Consider the following 19,629-nt stretch of genomic DNA (forward strand, 5'->3'; position numbering starts at 1 on the left):
CCTCACACATCTGGGAAGATGGTGGTGCAGCTGTGACCCGGGCTGGAGAGCTGTGAGGCCTGGGGTCTGGCAGGATGTGTACCTCTCTGCCCAGTGGCCGTCCCCAAGACTTGGGCTGTCCACCCCTGGGCAGACCTTCTCAGATGCCTGGGCAACGGGGCTGGAGAAGGCTGCCTCCCTGGCTCTGAAGTTGGCTTCTGCGTTCTGCTGGCCAGAGGGCATCAGGGCCCACCTGACCCTCCCCGGGGCACAGCTCTTCTGGCTGGCCCACAGGATTCCAGGCTAATGCCCAGGGCTCGGGCAGCCCAGCCAGCCCAACAGCCAGCAGAGCCTCATCAGGGCCACCTGTGACCTGCTGGGGGGCTACTGAGCTTGGGTGCAGCCTGGAAGCTTTTGGCAGCAGGACCTCTATTCCTGATCCTTTAAATCCTGGGAGAGAGGATGTAGGGAGCTCTGCTCTCAACCTGACGAGCACCCAGAACATGGGGGTGGGGTGCCAGTGCCCACGCTCTTGCTGCCCGTGCCTTTGTGGGGCTGAGCACCCCCTTCCTGAGGGAGACACCCCAGGCTGAGTGGCTGCCATGGGGATGGCTCTCCCCCCTCCCAGGCAGTGAGGGCCCACATTCACCCCCAGAGGCCTCTGCACGAGGCAGAACACAGGTACGTGGGTGGCGATGGGTCCCACAAAGCCAGACACAGTGAGGACCTCCACGTGGTTCTGCAAAGACCTTTATTGGGTGGTTCCTTCCAGAGCAGGAGACAAACATCCGCACGGCTGCGGGCAGCACTGCTTCCGGCTGCCCACGCCTCAGCAAAAGGGTCTCAGGCCAGACATGCCGGGGTCCCCGCGGCGGGCGGCGCGGTCACTTCTCCAGGGGCGCGTAGTTGAGCAGCTTCTCGATGAGGTCCACGTGGGCCAGCAGCATGCGGCGGCAGCAGTAGCGCTTCAGGCCCAGCGCGTCCAGGGCGTCCCTGCGGGCAGGAGAGGAAGGTCTCTAGAGAGCCAGCTCGGCCATGTCCCAAGCCAGTAAGAGCCCCCAGTGTCCCTGGGACCCAGACCATTCACCCTCGAGGCCTCCAGAAAACTCTCACACCGTTGGCCCCAATGCGCGGGGATGGGAAAGGGGAGCCCAGGCTGGAGGTCCTTGCCAGTGCTCGGCTGGCAGGGAGGGGTCCTGGGCACCCCAGCAGCCTCCTCGGGGTCTAGTGCAAACACCTGCCCATCCATGGCTCCCCTGTTCTCCTCACACCGCACTGAGAGCCTGCGCGGACTGGCACACCCCAGGCCCCCAGATGTGACCAGGACCTGGCCGTCCGCACAGCGGCCAAAGGCGAGGCGAGTGGGGAACAGGGGCGGGCGGGCGGGCGGGCGGGCACGGGTAACTGTGCTGCGGGGCCTCGCGACGGCAGCTCCGTCTCAGGAAGCTGTCCTACTCCCAGAAGACAAGGGGGCTTGCGGGGCCTGGGGGCCCACAGCGGAGAGGTCAGGGAGCAGGTGGACAGGGAGGAGGCGCGCCCTGACTGGCCAGAGGGCACCTAGAAGCCCCCACCGCCAATGGCTTGATGCCCGACTCCCTCCGTCCCCCAAACTGCAGGGGGAGGGGGGATGACGCTCTCCCGAGAGCGGGGCTGGGCTCTGGGGCTGACAGCCCACGCAGGTCACCTGGGGTCGGTGTGCGCCGCCTGCCCGGCAGCCCTGGGCCACTGCCCCACCTCCTCGGCCCCAGCCCCAGCCCCAATCCCTGCTCCCGGCGCCACGTCCGCCCCAGGCCCCCCGGCCCGGCCCCAATCCCTGCTCCCGGCGCCACGTCCGCCCCAGGCCCCCCGGCACGGCCCCAATCCCTGCTCCCGGCGCCACGTCCGCCCCAGGCCCCCCGGCCCGGCCCCAACTCCTACTCCGGCCCCACGTCGGCCCCCGGCCCCGGCCCGCAGGGGACACTTCCCCACCGCCCAGGAGGCCCTCGCCCGCCCAGCCCGGCGTCTCACCCCTCGGTGTACTCGGCCTGCAGCAGCCCCAGGTAGGCTTCCCACTTGTTGCCGACGATCTTGCCGCACGTGAAGCAGCGCACGGGGATGATCATGGCGACAGCGGTGCAGCGGCGGCGCTCCGACTGCCGGCTCTCCGGCTGCCGGCGGCTTTAGGGTCTCAGTCCCCGCCCCCCCGGGCGCATCCACGCGCGGGGGTGACAGACCCCGCTCCCTCCTGCCCTGCGGGCCCCCGGCGCCATGGGCCGTCACTTCCCACGTCTGGCCGGAGACCATTTCACTAAGGGTGCGACGAGTTTCTTTTACGCGCGCGCGGTGGTCCCAGGGCCCGCGGCCACGGCAGGAGCGGAGGGCGCCCCCCGCCTGTAGCTTTGGTACGTCCCGGCCTACGGCGTCCGAGCGCGGCCGCAAGGGCTCGGCGGCGCGGTTCGCGTTTCTCGTGTTCGCACGACTGAGAGCGGCGCGGCGGGCGGACGGCGCGCGCAGGTACAGCGTCCGCCCGTGGGGATGCGGCCGGAGTCCCGCCGCCCGCGGCGCCGCAGCCGGGACCAGACCCAAGCCCGGGCCCGAGAGAACCGGCGTGGCCTCCGAGCCCGAGCGCTTAGCCCCGAGCCGAGCCGCAGCAACAAGTGGCGGGGAGACCCCGCGGCGGGGGCGGAGGGTCTGGGCGCGGCCACGGGCGGGTCTTCCCGCCGCCCCTCCTGGCCCGGCCCCGAAAGGGGTCCCCTGCCCGGAGCCCCTGCCCGATGCCGGGGGGTCTCTGTGGCTGAGTTCTGGGGTCTCCTCGGGGTGCCGCCCGGGCCGCTCGTCCGCACGATACCGGCCCCGGCCAGGTAGTTACCAGGAGCCGACAGGGGAGGGGGGCGCGGGTGGGCGATCGGTCCGTGCGCGCTCGGTCGCGGCTCCTCCCCGTCTGCGCCGGTCCATCGCTTGGCCCGCGCCCCTCCTCCCTTCTTCCCGGGAAGGGGCTGCGGGAGAGGGGCCGGGATGGGTCTGCACCCGCCCCGGGACAGGCTGTGCTGGGTCCCGCGGTCTGAGGGCGTCGGACCTCGCGTGTGAGGACGGGAGCGGAGCGGAGAGGATGGTCGGGGAGGGCGTCGCGGAAGAGGCGCCCTTTGAGTTGAACCTTGAAGAACCCGGGTTTCGCTAGGGGCGAGCCGGAGTGTGTGAACGCGGACAGAGGCTGGCACAGGGCGCCCCTGGGCAGAGGCCTGGAGGTTACGTGCAGGGCAGCTCCAGGAGACAGGCTTGGGCCAGGGCCAGGGTAGGTGGTGGAGCCGGAGGTGATGGGGCAGGAGCCACGGAGGGTTTACAGGAAGGAGAGGCTGTGTGTCTGGAAATGGGGTGGGGTGAGCCCCGAGATCCGGGGCCGGGGCTGGGGGTAGGCTTTGTGCAGGGAAGGCTCCCTGCGGGGAGGTGAGCATTGGGCTGCGGGGCTGGTTGTGTCGCCAAGTGGCACCTGTGACTTAGGGTGTGTGCAGGCTCCAGGCAGGCTCGCTGGCCTGGCACAGACATCTGCATCTCTCTTGGGTCCCAGCATCAGCTAATTGTCCTCTCAGACCTGTTGGGGGGCAGGGAGATGGAGGGTCCTCTGGGTCCTGGGTAGAGCTGGCCAGAGCTGCTGGCCGCCTGGAGTGTCCGCCTCCACCTTTGCCCTGGACCCTGGACCGCGTCCCCAATGGCATTTGCCATCCCCCACCCTGCCACGTGCAGAGCCACGAGCCAAAGCAACTTCCCTTCCCTGACACCCCTCAACCCCCCTCCCACTGACTGGACGCACATCCTGTCCCTGGCCAGATGGGCAGGCTCGGGGCCTTGAGTCACCGTGGCCTGGGGTCAGACCCAGGCTCAGCCACAGAGGCTGCGGAGGTGGTGGAGGTGAGAGCGAGCCCAGGAGGGCAGGGGGTGTCCGCCGTGGACCTTCGGGCCGGGGTGGGGGCAGAAGGCCTCCTGGAGGAGGGGCCAGGCCTGCCCACCAGTGCTGCCCGGAGGGAGCCTTTGTTTACGGGGAGTGAGGGGAGGAGTCCCGCCCTGATCCGCACTGAGCCAAGTGGACATTCCTGGGATTCTGAGCGCCGGATGTAGATTTGGGGGCGGTGGCAGCATCCTCTTCCCAAGCTTCCTCCCTGCAGCGCCCCGATTTCCCAGCAGAGGCCATGGGGAGCAGAGTGGCTGCCCGTCCCAGCCCGTGCGCAGAGGCCCCTTGGGGCACTTGGGGTTCTGAGTCCTCCCAGCTCAACTCTGCCCAGGCTGGACCACAGGAGCCCGGGGAGCCTCAGAGGTCAGCCCTGCCCGCCCCGCCCCCCGCCCTGGGCCCAGAGTGGCTGTGTGTGTGTGTGTTTGCGGGTGAGCGTGTACTGGGGGAGCAAGCTGAGGAGAGAGCCAGGCTCTCTGCAGGAGGGAGCCATGGGGGCCCGGGCACTGGTGGGGGTGGGGGGGACTCTGCCCGCCTGCCGGGGTACGCCTGCCTGCCGGGTACTGCGGCCCTTGTTGACCCCTCCGTGGAGTGTCAGCACAGGCATGGCCCGGGCTTCTGGGAGGACCAGAGGGTGAGGTGCAGGTTCCAAGAACGGGTGTCCTGTCCCAGTAGTGGGGGGCGAGAGGGGGTCTGTGCTCACATGTGGTTTGGAACTCATGAGCTCGCTCTGCTTCCTGCCAGAGGGTCACTTGAGGGCAGGCAGGGGAGAAGGGGAAATCCAAGATTGAAGTTTTAGCTGCTGAGACTTGGCCTTGAGCGTTGTCCTGGTAACAGGCCCCGCCCACTGGTCCTGGGCCACAGCCTCAGTTTCCCCTTGGGGAACCAGCTGCTGTGGGGCTGGAGGGTCCTGAGCCCGGCTGTGTGGACGTGGCCCAGGCTGGGCCAGTGGCTCCGTGCTGTGGGTCGTGTGTGCTCACCCCGGATGCGCGGGCGGGGCCATGAACATTCCGGCTTGGACTCCTCCCCAGAGTCAGCCGGTCGCCCCCCCTGCTGCCCCCGCATGAACCCCGGGCCCTGGGGCTGGGGTGTCCTGAGTGGCAGGCGGTGCTGCAGGTGTGCTTGGGCCTGGCGTGGCCTTAACCTAATGACCTACTGGGCACCCCGGGCTCATGGCATTTGAGAACGGCACTGCCAGCCCAGCCCGGCTGCCTGGGCCTGATGTGGGTCCCGGTGGCACAGGCCTTCACTGAGGTGTGGTGGGCATACACTGGGCATCTGACGCCGGGTGCTCCCAGGGCCTTGGTCGATGGGCATGCACCCCGCTCTCCAGGGTCCTCATTGTGTCCCCCTCCACCTCTCGGGCCAGGTGGCCTCCAGCTGAGGAATACCTGAGGGGGAGGAGGAGCCGTGGGCAGGCCCTGAGCTCGGCTTGGCCTGGGTGGGCCCTGGAGGAGAACAGAAGCCCTTGGTGGCCCCTTCCAGCGGGACCCCCCCTTGGAGCAGTTGTCTCCCAGCCCCTGAGCCCGGGGGCCTGGGGCCTGCGTGCACAGGGGGTGCCAACCTGGTGCCTGCGTGCCCCTCCCCCAGTTGGGGGCTGGGTGGGCGCTGGGCCCTCGAGCTGCAGCAGCAGCAGGAAGGGGACACCGCAGGCCTGTTTGTGTTGGCCAGGCCTCCCAGCTCCTCAAAGCTGCCTCAGAGCTGCCGCTGCCCTCCGCCCCGAGCTGAGCTGCCCTGGCTGGGCTGTGCACGGCCGCCCCGCCACTGCTGGGCTCAGGGGGCCGCGCAGTCAATCGCCTGACTGTCCCTCCGCCCCAGGCCGCCAAGTCCGAGGTGGGCGCGCTGTTTCCTGGACAGGCCCTTTGTGAGTGAGCCTTGGTCTAGCCAGGTAGGTGCCCATGGCCTCTGAGTAGCTCACGCTGCCTGGGCCCTACCTACCCTTCTCCCCCCCCCCCCCCCCCCCGGTGGGGCCCACTCAGCCCTGTTGCCTGCTGTGTGTGCTGCTCTGGGGACACAGACCTGTGGGCCCTGCACTCCAAGGAGGCCCGGAGTTGGGAGTGGGTCAGGGCGGCTTCCTGGAGGAGGAGGCGGGGCCTGGGGGAGGGAGGGAGCGGCACCCATGCCTGATGGCAGGGTTGTGTCTGGGCTGGGAGGGTGGGGGTCACTCACAGGGGGTTCAGGGGCTGCCCAGGGTTGGGGCTGGGGGTCCTCCATCCTGGTGTTGGCCTCCGTCCCGAGATGTGGGCCTAGGAGGGTGTTGGGGCCATGAGGGTGCCGGAGGGGCCACCCTTTAGGGCCTGCCCAGGTCTGGGGCAGGGGACATGCAGGCCCAGCTGGGGCCTGTGCTGGTGGGAGGTGTGGCACGTGGTGTCAGCTTCTGGATGTTGCTGTGGGCTTTGGTCAAAGACAGTGGGGAGGGTGGGGCCCGTTGCCTTGATGCTTTCCTGGGCCTGCAACCCCTCCGCAGGCAGGTCAGCCCCAGGCACAGCGTTGGGGGGCGGGGTGGCGCGGATGGGTGTCCAAGGTCCTCTCCCCTCTGGTGGGTGCTGTTCCTCCCCCTGCGGTTGGGGGTGGGCCTCAGGTTGTTCGCAGGAAGGAGTCGGGGCTGACCCTTGCAGAGGTCTGTCCACCCCAGATGTGACCGGACCAGTGGGCACCTGCCAGGGGGCTTTTCAGCCTTCCCATCCCTGTGCCCTCGGGCTGCTGGGAAGACGCCTGCCCCAGCCCCCGGCTGACCGGCCCCTGGTCCGAGGGGAGGGTGGAGGCGTGGCTGGGATGCCCTCTCCCCGCACTCCTGGCTGGTGGGGAGGATAGGCCCCTGGAAGTGCTGAGGGCAGAGGCAGGGCCTGGGCAGTCATCGCCATGGCTCTGGGGGGAGCAGGAGGTTGCAGCCCAGGAGGGGTGGGGTGCAGGGCACCTGGGGGAGGGGGACACAGCCTGGTCTCAGGGCTCTAGGACCTCGGCGGTGACGCATGGCTGGCTAGCAGCCAAGTCTGTGTGAGTCCAGGTATCTGAGCACACGTGTGCTCTGCCAGTGTGTCCCTGCACGCGCACTGCCTGTCGCTGCGTGTGCAAACCTGCCTCCCTGCCTGGGCGTTCAGAGGCCCAGTGACCAGAGGTTGGGGATGCAGCTCCCCTGTTTGGCGCCGCTGGTCAGTGTTGCCCCCATGCCCCGCCCCCCAGCTGCTCCTTGCTGCCCCCCCCCCCAGAGGGACCTAATCCCCAGGGGAGGGCTGCCCCGCATTCCTGGGGGCTGCCTGGTCTCTGGGGATGGAGCCCGAAACCTGGGCCTGTGCCCTTGACCGGGAATGGAATCGGTATCTTCTGGTTCACACGTCGATGCTCAACCACAGCCAGGGGGGCCGGGTGCTTTGTATTTATTTTCACTTTATTTGTTAATCCTCACTGGAGGATGGTTTCCCACTGATTTTTAGCGAGAGTGAAAGCGGGGGCGGGGGGGGGGGTAGAGAGAGAGAAACATGGATGTGGGACACATCGGCTGGTTGCCTCCCACATGTGCCCCAACCCAGCGGGGGAGTGGACCCTGACACCCAGTGACTCATGGGTGCGGCCTCATCCTGCCCGTCTTCCCGCAGAGCTCCCGCCCGCCTGCCTTGGGCCTGCTGACCGCGCGCCCGGCCCCAGGGCCACCGCACACCGCCCGCCTGACTTCCCGTGGCAAGCCCAGGTACGTCGCCGCCTGCCGGCAGTGGGGACAGGTCTGGCTGCCGCCTGGCTTCGCCTGGGCCTGGGCCGTGCCAGCCGAGGCTGCCTCCCCAGTGTGCTCTGCTGGAGCCCCCCCTGCGGCAGGAAGGGGCTGCGGTGGGGGAGGGGCTGCGGTGGGGGAGGGGCTGGGCTTTGGGGACAGGATCACCGGCCACCTGTGTCCACACCCCAACGGACCCTGGTGCTGGGCTGGGTCTTACAGTTCAACTCAGACTCACCTGCTCACCTGGGGTGATGGGCACAGGGTTTGGTAGATGGAGTGGGGGTGGCGGGACTTTTGGGGGACGCTGGGACAGCACTGGCTGAGGGAGATGGAATTGAGGGCATCGGGGTGCTGGGCCCAATGTGGAGACCCAAGCCGACCCCCGACCGCCCTCTCCCCGCCGGAGCCCCAACGTGATGAAGCCGTGGAGGGGAGCCCGTGGGAGCCCTGCCTGGGGAGCCAGGCCCCGTCCCCACCCACCTCTGGCCCAGCATCTTCAGTACAAGGGGCGTAGGTGCATGTTCTGGGGGTGCGGGTCACTGGGTGCCTGGGACCCTGGCTCGGGTCCAGTCCGAGTGTGCGGGGACAGTCCCGGGCTCGGACTTCCAGCCTGGGCTGGCGCAAAGGAGAGTTGGGGCCCTTGGTTCAAAAATTACCACGAGTTTCACAGAGGAGGTAGTGGAGCTTCAAACCATTGAGGGCTCCGTGTGGCCAGCTGTCCCTGCCGCAGAGGCAGGCCTGGGAGGGGCTGCCAGCCACCCTGGCTGGGGAGGAGCAGGGTGCTGGGGGCGGGGCTGGTCTCTGGGCCTGGACGGGGCTGCCCCACGCCCATGGGCCTGCCTTTGGGTCCCCAGTCATCGCCCTGAGCCCCGGCGCTCAGGCCCCTCTCTCTCTCTCTTTCTTTTTATTGATCTCTGAGAGGAAGGGAGGGGGAGAGAGATGGAAACATCAGTGATGAGAGAGAATCATGGACCGGCTGTCTCCTGCCCCCACACTGGGGATGGAGTCCACAGCCTGGGCCTGTGCCCTTGACCGGGAATGGAATCGGTATCTTCTGGTTCACAGGTCGATGCTCAACCACAGCCAGGGGGGCCGGGCGCTTTGTATTTATTTTCACTTTGTTAATCCTCACCGGAGGATGGTTTTCCACTGATTTTTAGAGAGAGAAAGGGGGGGTGGTGGAGAGAGAGAAACATCGATGTGGGACACATCGGTTGCCTCCCACATGTGCCCCAACCCGGCGGGGGATTGAACCTGCAACCGAGGTACATGCCCCGACTGGGAATTGAACGGTGACCATGGGCTGACGCTCTAAACATTGAGCAACACAGCCAGGGCCCGGCCCCCTCTTTCAGTCTGAAACTTCCCAGCCCTGCCTTGCAGAGCCCCTGCCCTCCCCGCACCCAGGACACCCTCCCCGTTGCCCTCGCTCACCTGACTCCTCAGGGGTTGGCTTTTAAATCAAAGCTCTGCCTCCCCCCAGCCTCCCCAAGCACTGTCCCCCGCGTTGGGCCCCCCAGGTTGGGTCCCCCAGGCCGACCGCTGCCTCCCCAGCCCTCCCCACTCAAGCTGTGAGCTGCAGGAGCTTTGGGGTCCCAGCGCGGCCCTCGCCCAGCCCGGGGGGGGGGGGTGGCGGTTAGGGGGGTGGGTAAAGGAGGCTGCTCGAGAGTGGGAACCCCAAGACGTGTTGGGCTACACTCCCAGGCGCTATGTGTTACCTCGCTCTGGTCCGGAGCCGCCCCAGGCCCCACCGGACAGCAGGGGGCCACTTGGGTTTGCATAGAGCTGCTCCGTGAAAGGCCGGGCGCCCTTCCTGGGGTGAGCGTTGCGGGGACGAGCCCCCCCCCCCTCCCCGCTCTGTCCAGCCCTCCGCCAGCACCTCCTCCCTGGGGAGCCAGGCCGGGAGCGTGAGGGGCGCAGGGCGGGGCGGGGGCGTCGCCCGAGGCCAGGATTGGCCGGCGCGGGGCCGAGCTGTCGGATTTGCCCGGCGGCAGGGCCGGGAGGGGAGGGTCGGCGCGGGGCGGAGATTGGCGGGGGGGGGGGGCGCGGGGCGGGGCTTCGGGGCTGGGGCGCGGGGCGCAGATTGGCAGGGGCGGGGCTTCGGGGCTGGGGCGCGGGGCGCGGGGCGGGGCTTCGGGGCTGGGGCGCGGGGCGCAGATTGGCGGGGGGTGCGGGGCGGGGCTTCGGGGCTGGGGCGCGGGGCTGCGGCTGGCGGGCCGGGCAGGTGTCCGGACCCGCCGGGTCTGCGCGGGGCGCTCTCGCGGCTGCTACCGCGGGGGGCCGGGAGGGTGCAGGGGAGCGGGGCCGGGGGCGCGCGGGCGGGAGCGGGCGGGCGGCCGGCGGGATGCGGCGCGCGGCGGCGGCGGGCGCGGGGCGCTGAGCCTGCCGGCGGCCCCGGCGCGATGCGCCGCTCCAGCACCGACGAGTCCACGTACCGGCGCAGCCCGTCGCCGGAGGGCAAGGAGCCGGGCTTCGCGCGCGGCGGCCCCTTCCGGCGCTACAGCAGCCTCTACGGGCGCGCGGACGGCGGGGACGGCGGCGGCCCCTTCGGGCTGCACGGCAGCCCCGGCCCCTCGGCGGCCCAGGCGCGCTGCACGGCGCCCAAGGGCACCAAGTACGTGGTCTTCTACCTGGACCTGTCCTTCATCTTCCTCCTAGAGCTCCAGCGCTGCGGCATGGCGCGCGGCTGCCTCCAGGGCGTCAAGTACCTCATGTTCGCCTTCAACCTGCTCTTCTGGGTGAGTGGCCGCGGCGGGGGGGCCGGGGACCGGGGACCGGGGACCGGGGTCGCCTTCGCTCTTGGAGGGACCCAGGGAGAACCGAGAGCCGCGGCTCCGGCCGGAACGGGGCGGACGTGCGGGTCGCAGGGGCGGGACGTGCGGGTCGCTGTCTGGCTGGGGGCCAGGCTGGACCGGCCAATGGGGCGGGTGCGCGTGGGGGAAGGGGAGGCCAGGCGGCCTCTACCCTGGGCAGCAGCGCCGTGTCCTCCTCCCGAGGTGGATGTGTCCCGCACGTGCGTGCCCGGTCGGGCTGCCCGGGGCACTGAGCGGCACCTGCCAGGGGTCCGTCCTGGTCTGTGTGCTGGGCTGGGGCTCCACTCTGCTTCCCTCCATCCCCGCAGCCTGAGCTCTTTACCACCCCCCACCCCCCCATCGAGTGGACCCACCTACCAGGTCCCAGGGACCCCGGCTTATGAGGGGCTGTAGGGGTGAAGTACCCCAGTCTCTGGAGGAGCCGTGGGAAGGGAGAGGGGGTGTGCACTGTGGGTGCTCTGGCCGGGGGACACTGAGCGGGCTGTGGGCACGGCGGGCACCGTGAGTGTCTGCGGGGCGCCTCGCCTGCTGCCTTTTCCTCCAACAGGCTGGGGCGGCCTCCATAACTTTGCTGAGACGGGAGGTGCCTGTGTTGAGTCAGGCGGCCCTTCCCCCAGGATGGGGACAGAGCTGCCTCCCAGACCCACGCTGCAGGGAAGGTGGGGGCTGTGGGGAGGCAGGTGTCACACCTGCCCAGGTCGGAGCCAGCCTGGCCAGGCCTCGGACCGCACAGGCCGGGCAGGGGGAGGCTGCTGGAGAGAGGATGTCAAGGTCACTCTGGTTCCTTCATTCATTCCTGGGCAACCCTCCTTCCACACCTGGGAGTGAGGGGTGTGGCTCTCGCTCGCCTGGGCTGTGGACCAGAAGGAGGCTGCATTTGCATGCTCATTTGCATGCTCATTTGCATGTGGTCCAGATGAGGACAGATGCCTAGAAACCCAGGTCTACCTTTCTGCACCTCCCTTCCACCTTGGGCCCTGGCTTTTCTCCCTCCCACTTTGGGGGGCATTAGGGGTCACTGGGAGGGCAGCTAGCCTGGGGTCAAATGTGGGGTGTGACCCACAGCGGCTCTTGCCCAAGATGCCTGCTTTTCGGAGGGTCACCCTAAGAGTTTGTTCTCTGCCAGGGGCCCCTGGAAGAGGGGGGCCAGGCCCGGAGCCCGAAGAGAGGTGGTGCAGCTGGAGCTCCGAGCAGGCGTGGGAAGAGGTGGGGATGCTGACAGCTGCAGGGGGCACCGGCCTGGGTAGCACTGATGGCTGAGATGGGGACCAGAGCTGGCAGCCTAGGTGTCTCCAGGGTGGGCATGTGGGTTGTGGATTGGCGGGGGGGCGGGGGGGGGGCGGGGGGGGTTGGTAGTGGGTGTGGGGCATGGCCAGGTCCCTGCTTCTCCCCTCATCTGCCCTCCTCAGCCGCCGGGACACCTGCCTGCATGGAGAAGAGGTCCCTCCTGTGGGCCTTGCGCAGAGAGCAGGGGTCCCCAGGCGGGGCCGTAGCCTGCAAATCCCACAGGAGCTTCCCCAGCAGCTCAGGGCCGGCAGCCTCCGCCACCTGGTAACGGCCGAGGTGGGGAACCCCTGACCCACCGCGGGCAGCTGCAGACCTGATTTGCGGCCGCTGGGCAGCGGCTGCCATTCTTGAACTGCATGTAGATGGTGCCCTCCACCGTGCCCAGCCCCCATACCGAGGCTGTGCCGGCTGCCAGGTGAGGGGCTTCTGGGCACAGGCTTGGCCCCTGTGGGCACCCAGCCTTCCACCCCATTCCAAGGACATGGCCTGCTGCCCGGCCATCTGCCACCCTGAGCCGTGTGGCCATAGGGCCGTCAGCAGAGGGCCTGCTGGCACCCACCCTGCCATGGGCCTGGAGGTGATGGCATCACCAACCGTGCCCGAGGCCACCTGGAAAAGATGCAGACCAAGAAAGCCACAGCAGGAAGGAGGGTGGCAGCCAGGGACAGGTGAGGGCAGGGCGTGTGCTCGGGGCGTGAGAGGCAGGGACGGCTCAAGGGGGCAAGGCTGGGTGGGGACCCTGACGGTGGACCCTCCCCTCCCAGGCTGTGGTGGGTCAGAGTCTGCTTCTGGCCCAGCTGGGTTTCTGTCTGGCTGGGCAGTGGGTCCGGCCGTGCCCCAGGCAGTCAGCGAGCGGCTGGGGAGGTGCAGGGTGGACACTGGTAAGCTTGGGGTGGCGTCCTGGGTTCCCAGCTTCGCCGTCTGGCCAGCCTGCCCTGGGAGGGCCGGGGGCGCTCTCCTCGGGGAGCCAGCCCGGTTTATCCTCCTGCCGGTGATGTTCTGTGTCTGGATGTAATGGGGCCCATTTTTCTCCTGTACTTGGAGGCTGTAATTTTCCTGCCAAAATGTTTTAAAAGCTGCAAACGCAGAAACATTTTAAAATTACAGGTAATTTTATTAAGCACAGGCATGCAGTGTTAGTGCGCGTGTCTGGGAGCGTTTTGGGTGGCTGTTCTGTGAAAATGTGCTTGAATGTGGAGGGGCCTGGGCGCCGGTGGGGGCCCCGGGCAGAGGGCGGCATGTCTGAGTGTGAGGGTGTGTGCATCGTCGCAGGTGACACAGTAGTGGCGAGAGGCGTCTGTGACCACGCGGGCCGCGTGTCGGTGTCCCAGGTGTGGGTGGCTTGTGTCTGGGTCTCTCCTCCGCCTCAGGCTGGAGGCCAGGACCTTGTGTGGGGTGTTACTTAAGGAAACGCCCACCAGGGCTGGCAGTGGCCCCCCCCCTTGGGCCCCCGGCCCCTGGACGGCCCCTTCCTGCTGTCCCTCTCCTTGTCCCCGACAGCTTCCCCACCAAGCAGTGTGGTCCCGTTCTTCCTGCCGACAGGAGCCAGCCACCACCCTTGAAGGCAGAGAGCAGCAGTTTGGCTTTTAAATAGCAGCTCAGCTGAAACCGGTTTGGCTCAGTGGATGGAGCATCGGCCTGCGGACTGAAGGGTCCCAGGTTCGATTCCGGTCGGGGGCATATACCTGGGTTGTGGGCACGTCCCCAGTGGGAGATGTGCAGGAGGCAGCTGATCGATGTTTCTCTCTCGTCGATGTTTCTAGCTCTCTGTCTCTCTCCCTTCCTCTCCTTAAAAAATCAATAAAATATATTTAAAAAAAAAAAAAAAAAGCAGCTCAGCACCTCCCCTCTGTCAGGGACCTGCCCCAAGAGGTCGCCTCACCCACCGTGGCTCCGCCTGAGGCCCAGCCCCGAATTGTGACCCTCTGATGCCAGAGCTGTGAACTGGTGAGGGGCCAGGGGCCAGCGAATCCAGCGGGTCACTGTCCTCCATCCAGTGGCCTGGCTGACAATTTCCTCCCCAGAGTGGCGGCCCCCTCCCTGCCCAGGTCCCTCCCCTGCCCCAGTGTGGGTCTGCGTGGCCTTATTCCTGCACACAGTGCCCCAGGGGGTGGCCCCAGCCACAGCCTTCCCCCTCCCCCACCGGGGTTCTTGGAGATCCCACGAGACCCAGAGGCCATGGGGACGGGTGCTTGATGTCCCGATGGGCATGGGGACAAGTTGGGGCACGGCCAGGCAGGCAGATGGGAGAAGGAAATGAGTCAGTGCTCACCCCTGCCTCCCTTGTGCCCCATGAGGCCTCGAGTGGCATCTCCCGAAGACAGGCTCAGGGTGCCCAGGGGCACTGGTGCCCAGTCCTGCTCCCTCTCCGAGGCCTCGCCTGCAGTCAGCACCATGGACAGCCCCCCCCCCCCCCCCCCGCCGGGGCTCGGGGGGCCTTCCTCTATCCCACCTACACGTGGGGGCACACACACCTCCCTACAGTCAGCACACCCTACCCCCTGGGCTGTGCCCACACTTGGCTCTGAGGTGAGGATGGTCCAGGAGAGGGTGTGTGTGTGCGGAGTATGAGGAACCAGCTGCTGAGTGTGTGTGGGGGGCAGACACCAGGTGGTGTGTCCAGTGAGAGAGCCCCCCCCATCCCCCCGGCCCCTGTAGCCGGGTCACAGCCCCGTTTCCCCTGAGCGGGACACGCTGAGCGTAACGCCTCGCAGGCTCTGATCCCAGCCACGGCGGAGGCGCTGTCACACAGGGTGGCCCTTCTGGGAACCCCCAAGGCCTGCTCAGCCTCTGCACCAGAGTCCCCCAACCCGGAACCTAGAAGCATGGGGCCCTGGCACTTCCTGCCCCTGGTTGGTTCTCCTGTCGCCTCTGCAGCCCCCACCGCAGCCGGGCGCTGCCCAGAGGGACCCCAGATGCCATAGGACGGTGATGGCGAACCTTTTGAGCTCGGCGTGTCAGCATTTGAAAAGCCCTAACTTAACTCTGGTGCCGTGTCACATATAGAAATTTTTTGATATTTGCAACCATAGTAAAACCAAGATTTATATTTTTGATATTTATTTTATATATTTAAATGCCATTTCACAAAGAAAAATCGACCAAAAAAATGAGTTCGCGTGTCACCTCTGACACGCGTGTCATAGGTTCGCTGTCACTGCCATAGGAGGCCTGGGCTGAGCTCACCCCGGCCCCCGATGATTGTGGTCTCCTGCCAGCCGGCAGGCTTAATGCACCATGTGCTCCCGAGTGAGTGATGGAGACAGCGATGGCGACCAGCGGCAGCTGCCACCCCCACGCCCAGCCCTGCAGCCAGGCTGACTGGGGGAGGGGCTGAGCCCACAGGGCCAGCCTGAGCTGTGGGGTCCTTGCTGTGGTTGAGGCCCAGGCCTAGGGAGTGGGTGGGTGCTCATCTCCCAGCCTCGGTTCACTTGCCTGGGAAATGGGTACGAGTCTGGCTGTAGAGCTTGGGAAGCTTTTGTGGGTGATGCGGGCTCTTGGTGGCCTGGGCAAGTGACACTGTCCCTGGAGTCGGTGGCCCAGCTGTCCCGGGTGGGCAGGGTGAGCACTCAGGTGTAGTTGTGCCGGGGCTGCCCTGCGGCCGAGCCCAGGGGGGCCGAGGCCAGACTGGCAGGACGCTCCTGGGCCCTGGTGGGGGTGCAGGGTCCCACGACTGTCCAGTCCTAGAATGGGGCAGGGCCCGCAGGGCTGCCTGGCCTTCCCCAGAGCCATCAGCCGTCAGTCCCCAAGTGCAGGCCAGCGTTTGTGGGGCTGCCTGCACCCCGGAACACATCCTCCGTTTCATCCGGAGCCGACCCAGAGCCCAAGGCCTCACTGTCTGAGGGAGGGAGCCGGAGCCCTAGCCCCCTCGGCCAGCCCTGGGCGCCCCGCCACCAGGCGAGGCCAAGAGCCCTCTCCGGTTCATCACCGCCTCCCCTCTCCCCCTTCTTCCTCTGATTTTAATTGATTTTTGTAATAATGAGCAATTATGAAATCCGGTAAGAGCTGTCGTGGTTGAGGAGGCAGCGAGGCGGGGAGCAGGCTCTGCTTCAAGCCTGCCTGCACCCTTGGGGGACCTGTGGGTGCTTTGGGCGGCCCACCTGGGGTCTGGTGTTTGGTCTTCAGGCCACCCACCAGAAGGAAGCTGGGTTTTAGGAAAAGCGAGCTTGTAGGATTCTGCTGGGGCCTCTAAGGTGGGGCTCCCTGGGCTGGACCCGGTGTGGATGGGTGAGGTGCAGGCTGTGTTCTGGGGGCGGCGGGGGGGGGGGATGCTTCTTGGAGGGTGAGTTGGGGGTGCTCTGGGGCCCCTGCCCAGGCTGCCTCAACAGGCGCCCCATTCATGAAAGCGAGTGTCTGCAGACCAACGCCTCCCACCAACCACAGTGTGACCAAGCCCTCGGTGTGGGGCCCTGCTGTCCGGACAAGACCGGGAGGGTGCCCTCGAGGTGCACGCGGGCTTGCCGGGACGCCCCTGGCTGCTGCCTCACCATCTCTCTCCTCTGCCCCAGCTGGGAGGATGCGGCATCCTGGGGGTGGGCATCTGGCTGGCCGCCACGCAGGGGAACTTCGCCACCCTGTCCTCCTCCTTCCCGTCCCTGTCGGCCGCCAACCTGCTCATCGTCACCGGCACCTTCATCATGGCCATCGGCTTCGTGGGCTGCATTGGGGCCATCAAGGAGAACAAGTGCCTCCTGCTCACCGTGAGTGCGGGGCGGGGCCTGTGCTGGCGTGGGGCGGGGGAGCGCCTGGGGCGGGGCCTGTGCGGAGGGGGGGGCGCCTGGAGCGGGGCCTGTGTGGGTGTGGGGCGGGGCCTGTGTAGGGGGCGGGGCCTGTGCGGGCGTGGGGCGGGGCCTGTGTGGGCATGGGGCCAGGCACAGGCTCCCACTCACGGCTCCACCTCCAGGGCTGCGGGCTGCTCTGAGACAGGGGCCTCCTGAGTCAGGACACGTGCCCACCGTCACACACGCGTGACAAGCCTGTTTCCCGAGACCGCCCACTCGGGACCCCTCCCAGCTCCTGCCCCCCTCCCCTCCCCCGTCCTGGGGCGCTTTGTTGAGATGCTCCTGGGCTGGCCGTGGCCTTGGAGGTGGACTTAGAGGCGGGATGACCATGACCATGGCCGCAGATAACTCGGAGGGCGTGGCCGCCCAGGACAGTGCCGGCTCCAGGGCCTGGGTGGCTGGGCGGAGGGCCGGGGTGCTGAGCCTGTGTCCCCCCACCCCCTGCAGTTCTTCGTGTTGCTGCTGCTGGTGTTCCTGCTGGAGGTCACCGTCACCGTCCTCTTCTTCGCCTACACTGACAAGGTCAGCCCCTCGGCCACCAGCTCCTGGGAGCTCCGTCGGCGAGGGGCCGCAGGCTAGTGTGCCGGCCAGTGGCTGGCCTCAGCGGCCCCTCGTCTGACGCCCAGCTCACTGTGGGTAGTTGATCTCCCACTTGTTCCCTTAGTCGTCTGTTGATGTCAGTCCGGGCTCACTCACGTGTTTGTTCCGGGTGGTGGCCCGGGACTGTGACTTCCTGTGTGTGGGCGCTCAGCTGGCTCCCGCCGCCTGGGCCTGGCCCCGCGCTCTTTGGGGACCACTTCCTTTTTCCTGGCACCACAGACGCCCTCCTTTCCTGGAGGGTCTTAGGGACGGAGCCTGGTTTGCTCCTTGCTCGGGGGTGTTGGAGCCTCAAGGCCCCTCAGCCGATGGCAGGGTTGTGTGTGCTGACCGGTGGGCACACCCAGCTCGGAGTCCGTGTACCTGTCTGTCTGTACGTCCAGCTGAGCTCGGGCTGCTGTGTCCGACTCTAATCCAGTGCTCAGCACCCAGGGGCCGGACACGGCAGAACAAAGGCCTGTGCGCTGCAGGGACTTCTGGGGGGAGGTGACTCCAGGGAGGGGCCGAGGGCAGGCGTTGCGGGTCTGCACAGGGAGGCCCCGCTGACCACACTGCCCCTGCAGATTGACAGGTACGCGCAGCGCGATCTGAAGAAGGGCCTGCACCTGTATGGCACCCCAGGCAACGTGGGGCTCACCAACGCCTGGAGCATCATCCAGACCGACGTAAGGGACCCGGCTGTGGGGCAGGAGGCGTGGCGGGTGGGGCGTGGCTGGACCTGTGGGCGGGATGTGTGGCGTGGGCCCCTCAGCGAGATCCCGCCCGGTGCCTCCCGCAGTTCCGCTGCTGTGGCGTCTCCAACTACACGGACTGGTTCGAGGTGTACAATGCCACGCGTGTGCCCGACTCCTGCTGCCTGGAGTTCAGTGAGAGCTGCGGGCTGCATGCCCCTGGCACCTGGTGGAAGGCGGTGAGCCGGCGCCCGTCCCGTCTGTCTGCTGGTTTGGCCCCAGGACCTGGGGGTAGAGGGCCAGCCTCGCAGCAGTGCGCCCGGTGACACCCCCCCTTTCTCCAGCCGTGCTACGAGACGGTGAAGATGTGGCTCCAGGAGAACCTGCTGGCCGTGGGCATCTTTGGGCTGTGCACGGCGCTGGTGCAGGTACGGAGGGCGCCCCAGGGAACAAAGCCGCAGATGCCCTGCCCCCGTGGAGCCCCGTCCCCAGGAGGAGGTGGGTCCGTGCGGGTGGACAGGGAGCCTCCATGAGCGAAGTGGAGGAGGTGGAGGTGCAGCCTGGACGCTTGTGTGAGGACCCTGGGCACTCCCAGCCCTGTTCCTGCAGCCCCTGCCCAGCGGGTGGTGCTCACAGGGCTGCCCAGAGTAGAGAGAGGGAGGGTGGGCCGCCCAGGCCCTGACGGCAGGTCCAGCTGGGGCCCTGCGGCCCTACCCCTGGCCCCATGGAATCCTGAGTGTCTGCATCCTGGGGGCTAAGCCGTGTCAGTAACCTCGGTCATCAGGGCAGCCACCGTTCCTGGGTCGAAGCCAGAGCAGATGAACATGCGGAAGTGACGATCACAGTTGGATGAATGGGCAAGGGGCAGGGTGGTGGGGCCCGGCAGGTGGGCGCTGGCCCTGAGGCCGCCTGCGGAGCCCAGGCTGGCCATGCCAGGGAGAGGCGGGCCTGGGCTGAGTCCCAGGAGGCCCGAGGTGCCCACTATGCCTGCAGGGCTGAGGGTTGGTTGTGATGGACCTGAATTGCCAAGGGTGGAGGCCATCCTCAGAGGGGCCGGGCGGCCGCACGCAGGACATGACTCTGGCTCCACTCAGCCCAGCCCCGTGTCCCCGCAGATCTTGGGCCTGACTTTCGCTATGACCATGTACTGCCAGGTGGTGAAGGCCGACACCTACTGCGCGTAGGCTGCCCTGCCTGCCACCTGCTCCGCTGCCAGAGGATGCCACCTCCCGGGGAGATGACCTCGTGCCGGACGGGCAGCTGGTGCCTTCTGTGTCCACCCACACATTCTCCAGAGCAGCTTTCCCGGACCCGACACAGGGCTGGGTGGGGAGGCCTCCTGCGCCCCGGTGCTTGGACGGGCGGAGCCCGCATCACATTCCATGTGGGGCAGGGCAGGCTCCTGGTGCATCTAATAAAGTGCGTGGGCAGCAGCCCCCCGTTTGTCACTGCCGACTCCCCACGGGGCACCATGCCTAGGCAAGCCCGTGGCTGTGGGCCCCCCTACCCACGTGGGGTTCCACGACACACACAGGCTCAGGCGAGCTGCCCAGCCAGCAGATGGGGGCTTGTGTGTCTGAGGACAAGCCCCTAAACCTCCACTAGATTAGCTCCAGGAAGTGGTGCAGAGGCCCCAGGAACCACGAGGAGTCCCCGACCTGTCCAGTGTCTCCATCCCCCTGCATTTCTGTCCCCCCCGCCCCGCCCGGGTATCCTCAGCAAGGCGAGTTCAGTTCCTTGCTGCCTGTTAAGGGTTCCTGTCCTGTCCTGGGAACATGGCCCTGAAGTGTTTCTTTGTACGACTTTGCAAATAAAGGGGCCGCGGGGAGCGAGCAGCTGCCAGGCCCAGCACCAGCCAAACGCCTCGGTG

The 19,629-nt window shown here is 67.5% G+C and overlaps 2 protein-coding genes across 13 annotated transcripts; one reads left to right on the forward strand and one right to left on the reverse strand.

The window, feature by feature from the left end:
- Positions 1-713: 713 nt before the first annotated feature.
- POLR2L (RNA polymerase II, I and III subunit L) lies at positions 714-2,819 on the reverse strand. Its single transcript, XM_081098966.1, has 2 exons — positions 1,987-2,819; positions 714-972 (listed from the first exon to the last, which is right to left on the reverse strand). The coding sequence occupies exons 1-2, from the start codon at positions 2,079-2,081 to the stop codon at positions 864-866; spliced, it is 204 nt and encodes a 67-aa protein (XP_080955092.1). The 5' UTR covers positions 2,082-2,819; the 3' UTR covers positions 714-863.
- On the forward strand, positions 2,407-19,616 carry TSPAN4 (tetraspanin 4). 12 transcript variants are annotated; one of them, XM_081098962.1, is made up of 10 exons: positions 4,133-4,267; positions 5,573-5,789; positions 7,498-7,589; positions 10,269-10,348; positions 16,219-16,410; positions 16,939-17,013; positions 17,652-17,753; positions 17,867-17,998; positions 18,104-18,187; positions 18,875-19,615. In XM_081098962.1, exons 4-10 carry the CDS (start codon positions 10,286-10,288, stop codon positions 18,941-18,943), a joined length of 717 nt encoding a protein of 238 aa, XP_080955088.1. In that variant the 5' UTR covers positions 4,133-4,267; positions 5,573-5,789; positions 7,498-7,589; positions 10,269-10,285; the 3' UTR covers positions 18,944-19,615. The 12 variants fall into 12 exon arrangements, with proteins under 12 accessions (XP_080955087.1, XP_080955082.1, XP_080955084.1 ...); XM_081098961.1 differs by lacking the exons at positions 4,133-4,267; positions 5,573-5,789 and adding an exon at positions 2,407-2,472; XM_081098958.1 differs by lacking the exons at positions 4,133-4,267; positions 5,573-5,789 and adding an exon at positions 2,434-2,819.
- Positions 19,617-19,629: the final 13 nt, after the last annotated feature.

Source organism: Myotis nattereri, assembly GCF_964212035.1.
Source record: "Myotis nattereri genome assembly, chromosome: 9".
Classification (NCBI taxonomy): domain Eukaryota; kingdom Metazoa; phylum Chordata; class Mammalia; order Chiroptera; family Vespertilionidae; genus Myotis; species Myotis nattereri.

Bases quoted from the DNA above. Each gene is read 5' to 3' on its own strand.
- TSPAN4 (XM_081098954.1), top strand. From the start codon at position 10,013: ATGCGCCGCTCCAGCACCGACGAGTCCACGTACCGGCGCAGCCCGTCG. The intron at 16,411-16,938 runs GTGAGTGCGGGG...CACCCCCTGCAG, and splicing joins ACAAGTGCCTCCTGCTCACC to TTCTTCGTGTTGCTGCTGCT. The intron at 18,188-18,874 runs GTACGGAGGGCG...GTGTCCCCGCAG, and splicing joins TGTGCACGGCGCTGGTGCAG to ATCTTGGGCCTGACTTTCGC.
- POLR2L (XM_081098966.1), bottom strand. From the start codon at position 2,081: ATGATCATCCCCGTGCGCTGCTTCACGTGCGGCAAGATCGTCGGCAAC. The intron at 973-1,986 runs GTGAGACGCCGG...TCCTGCCCGCAG, and splicing joins CAGGCCGAGTACACCGAGGG to GGACGCCCTGGACGCGCTGG.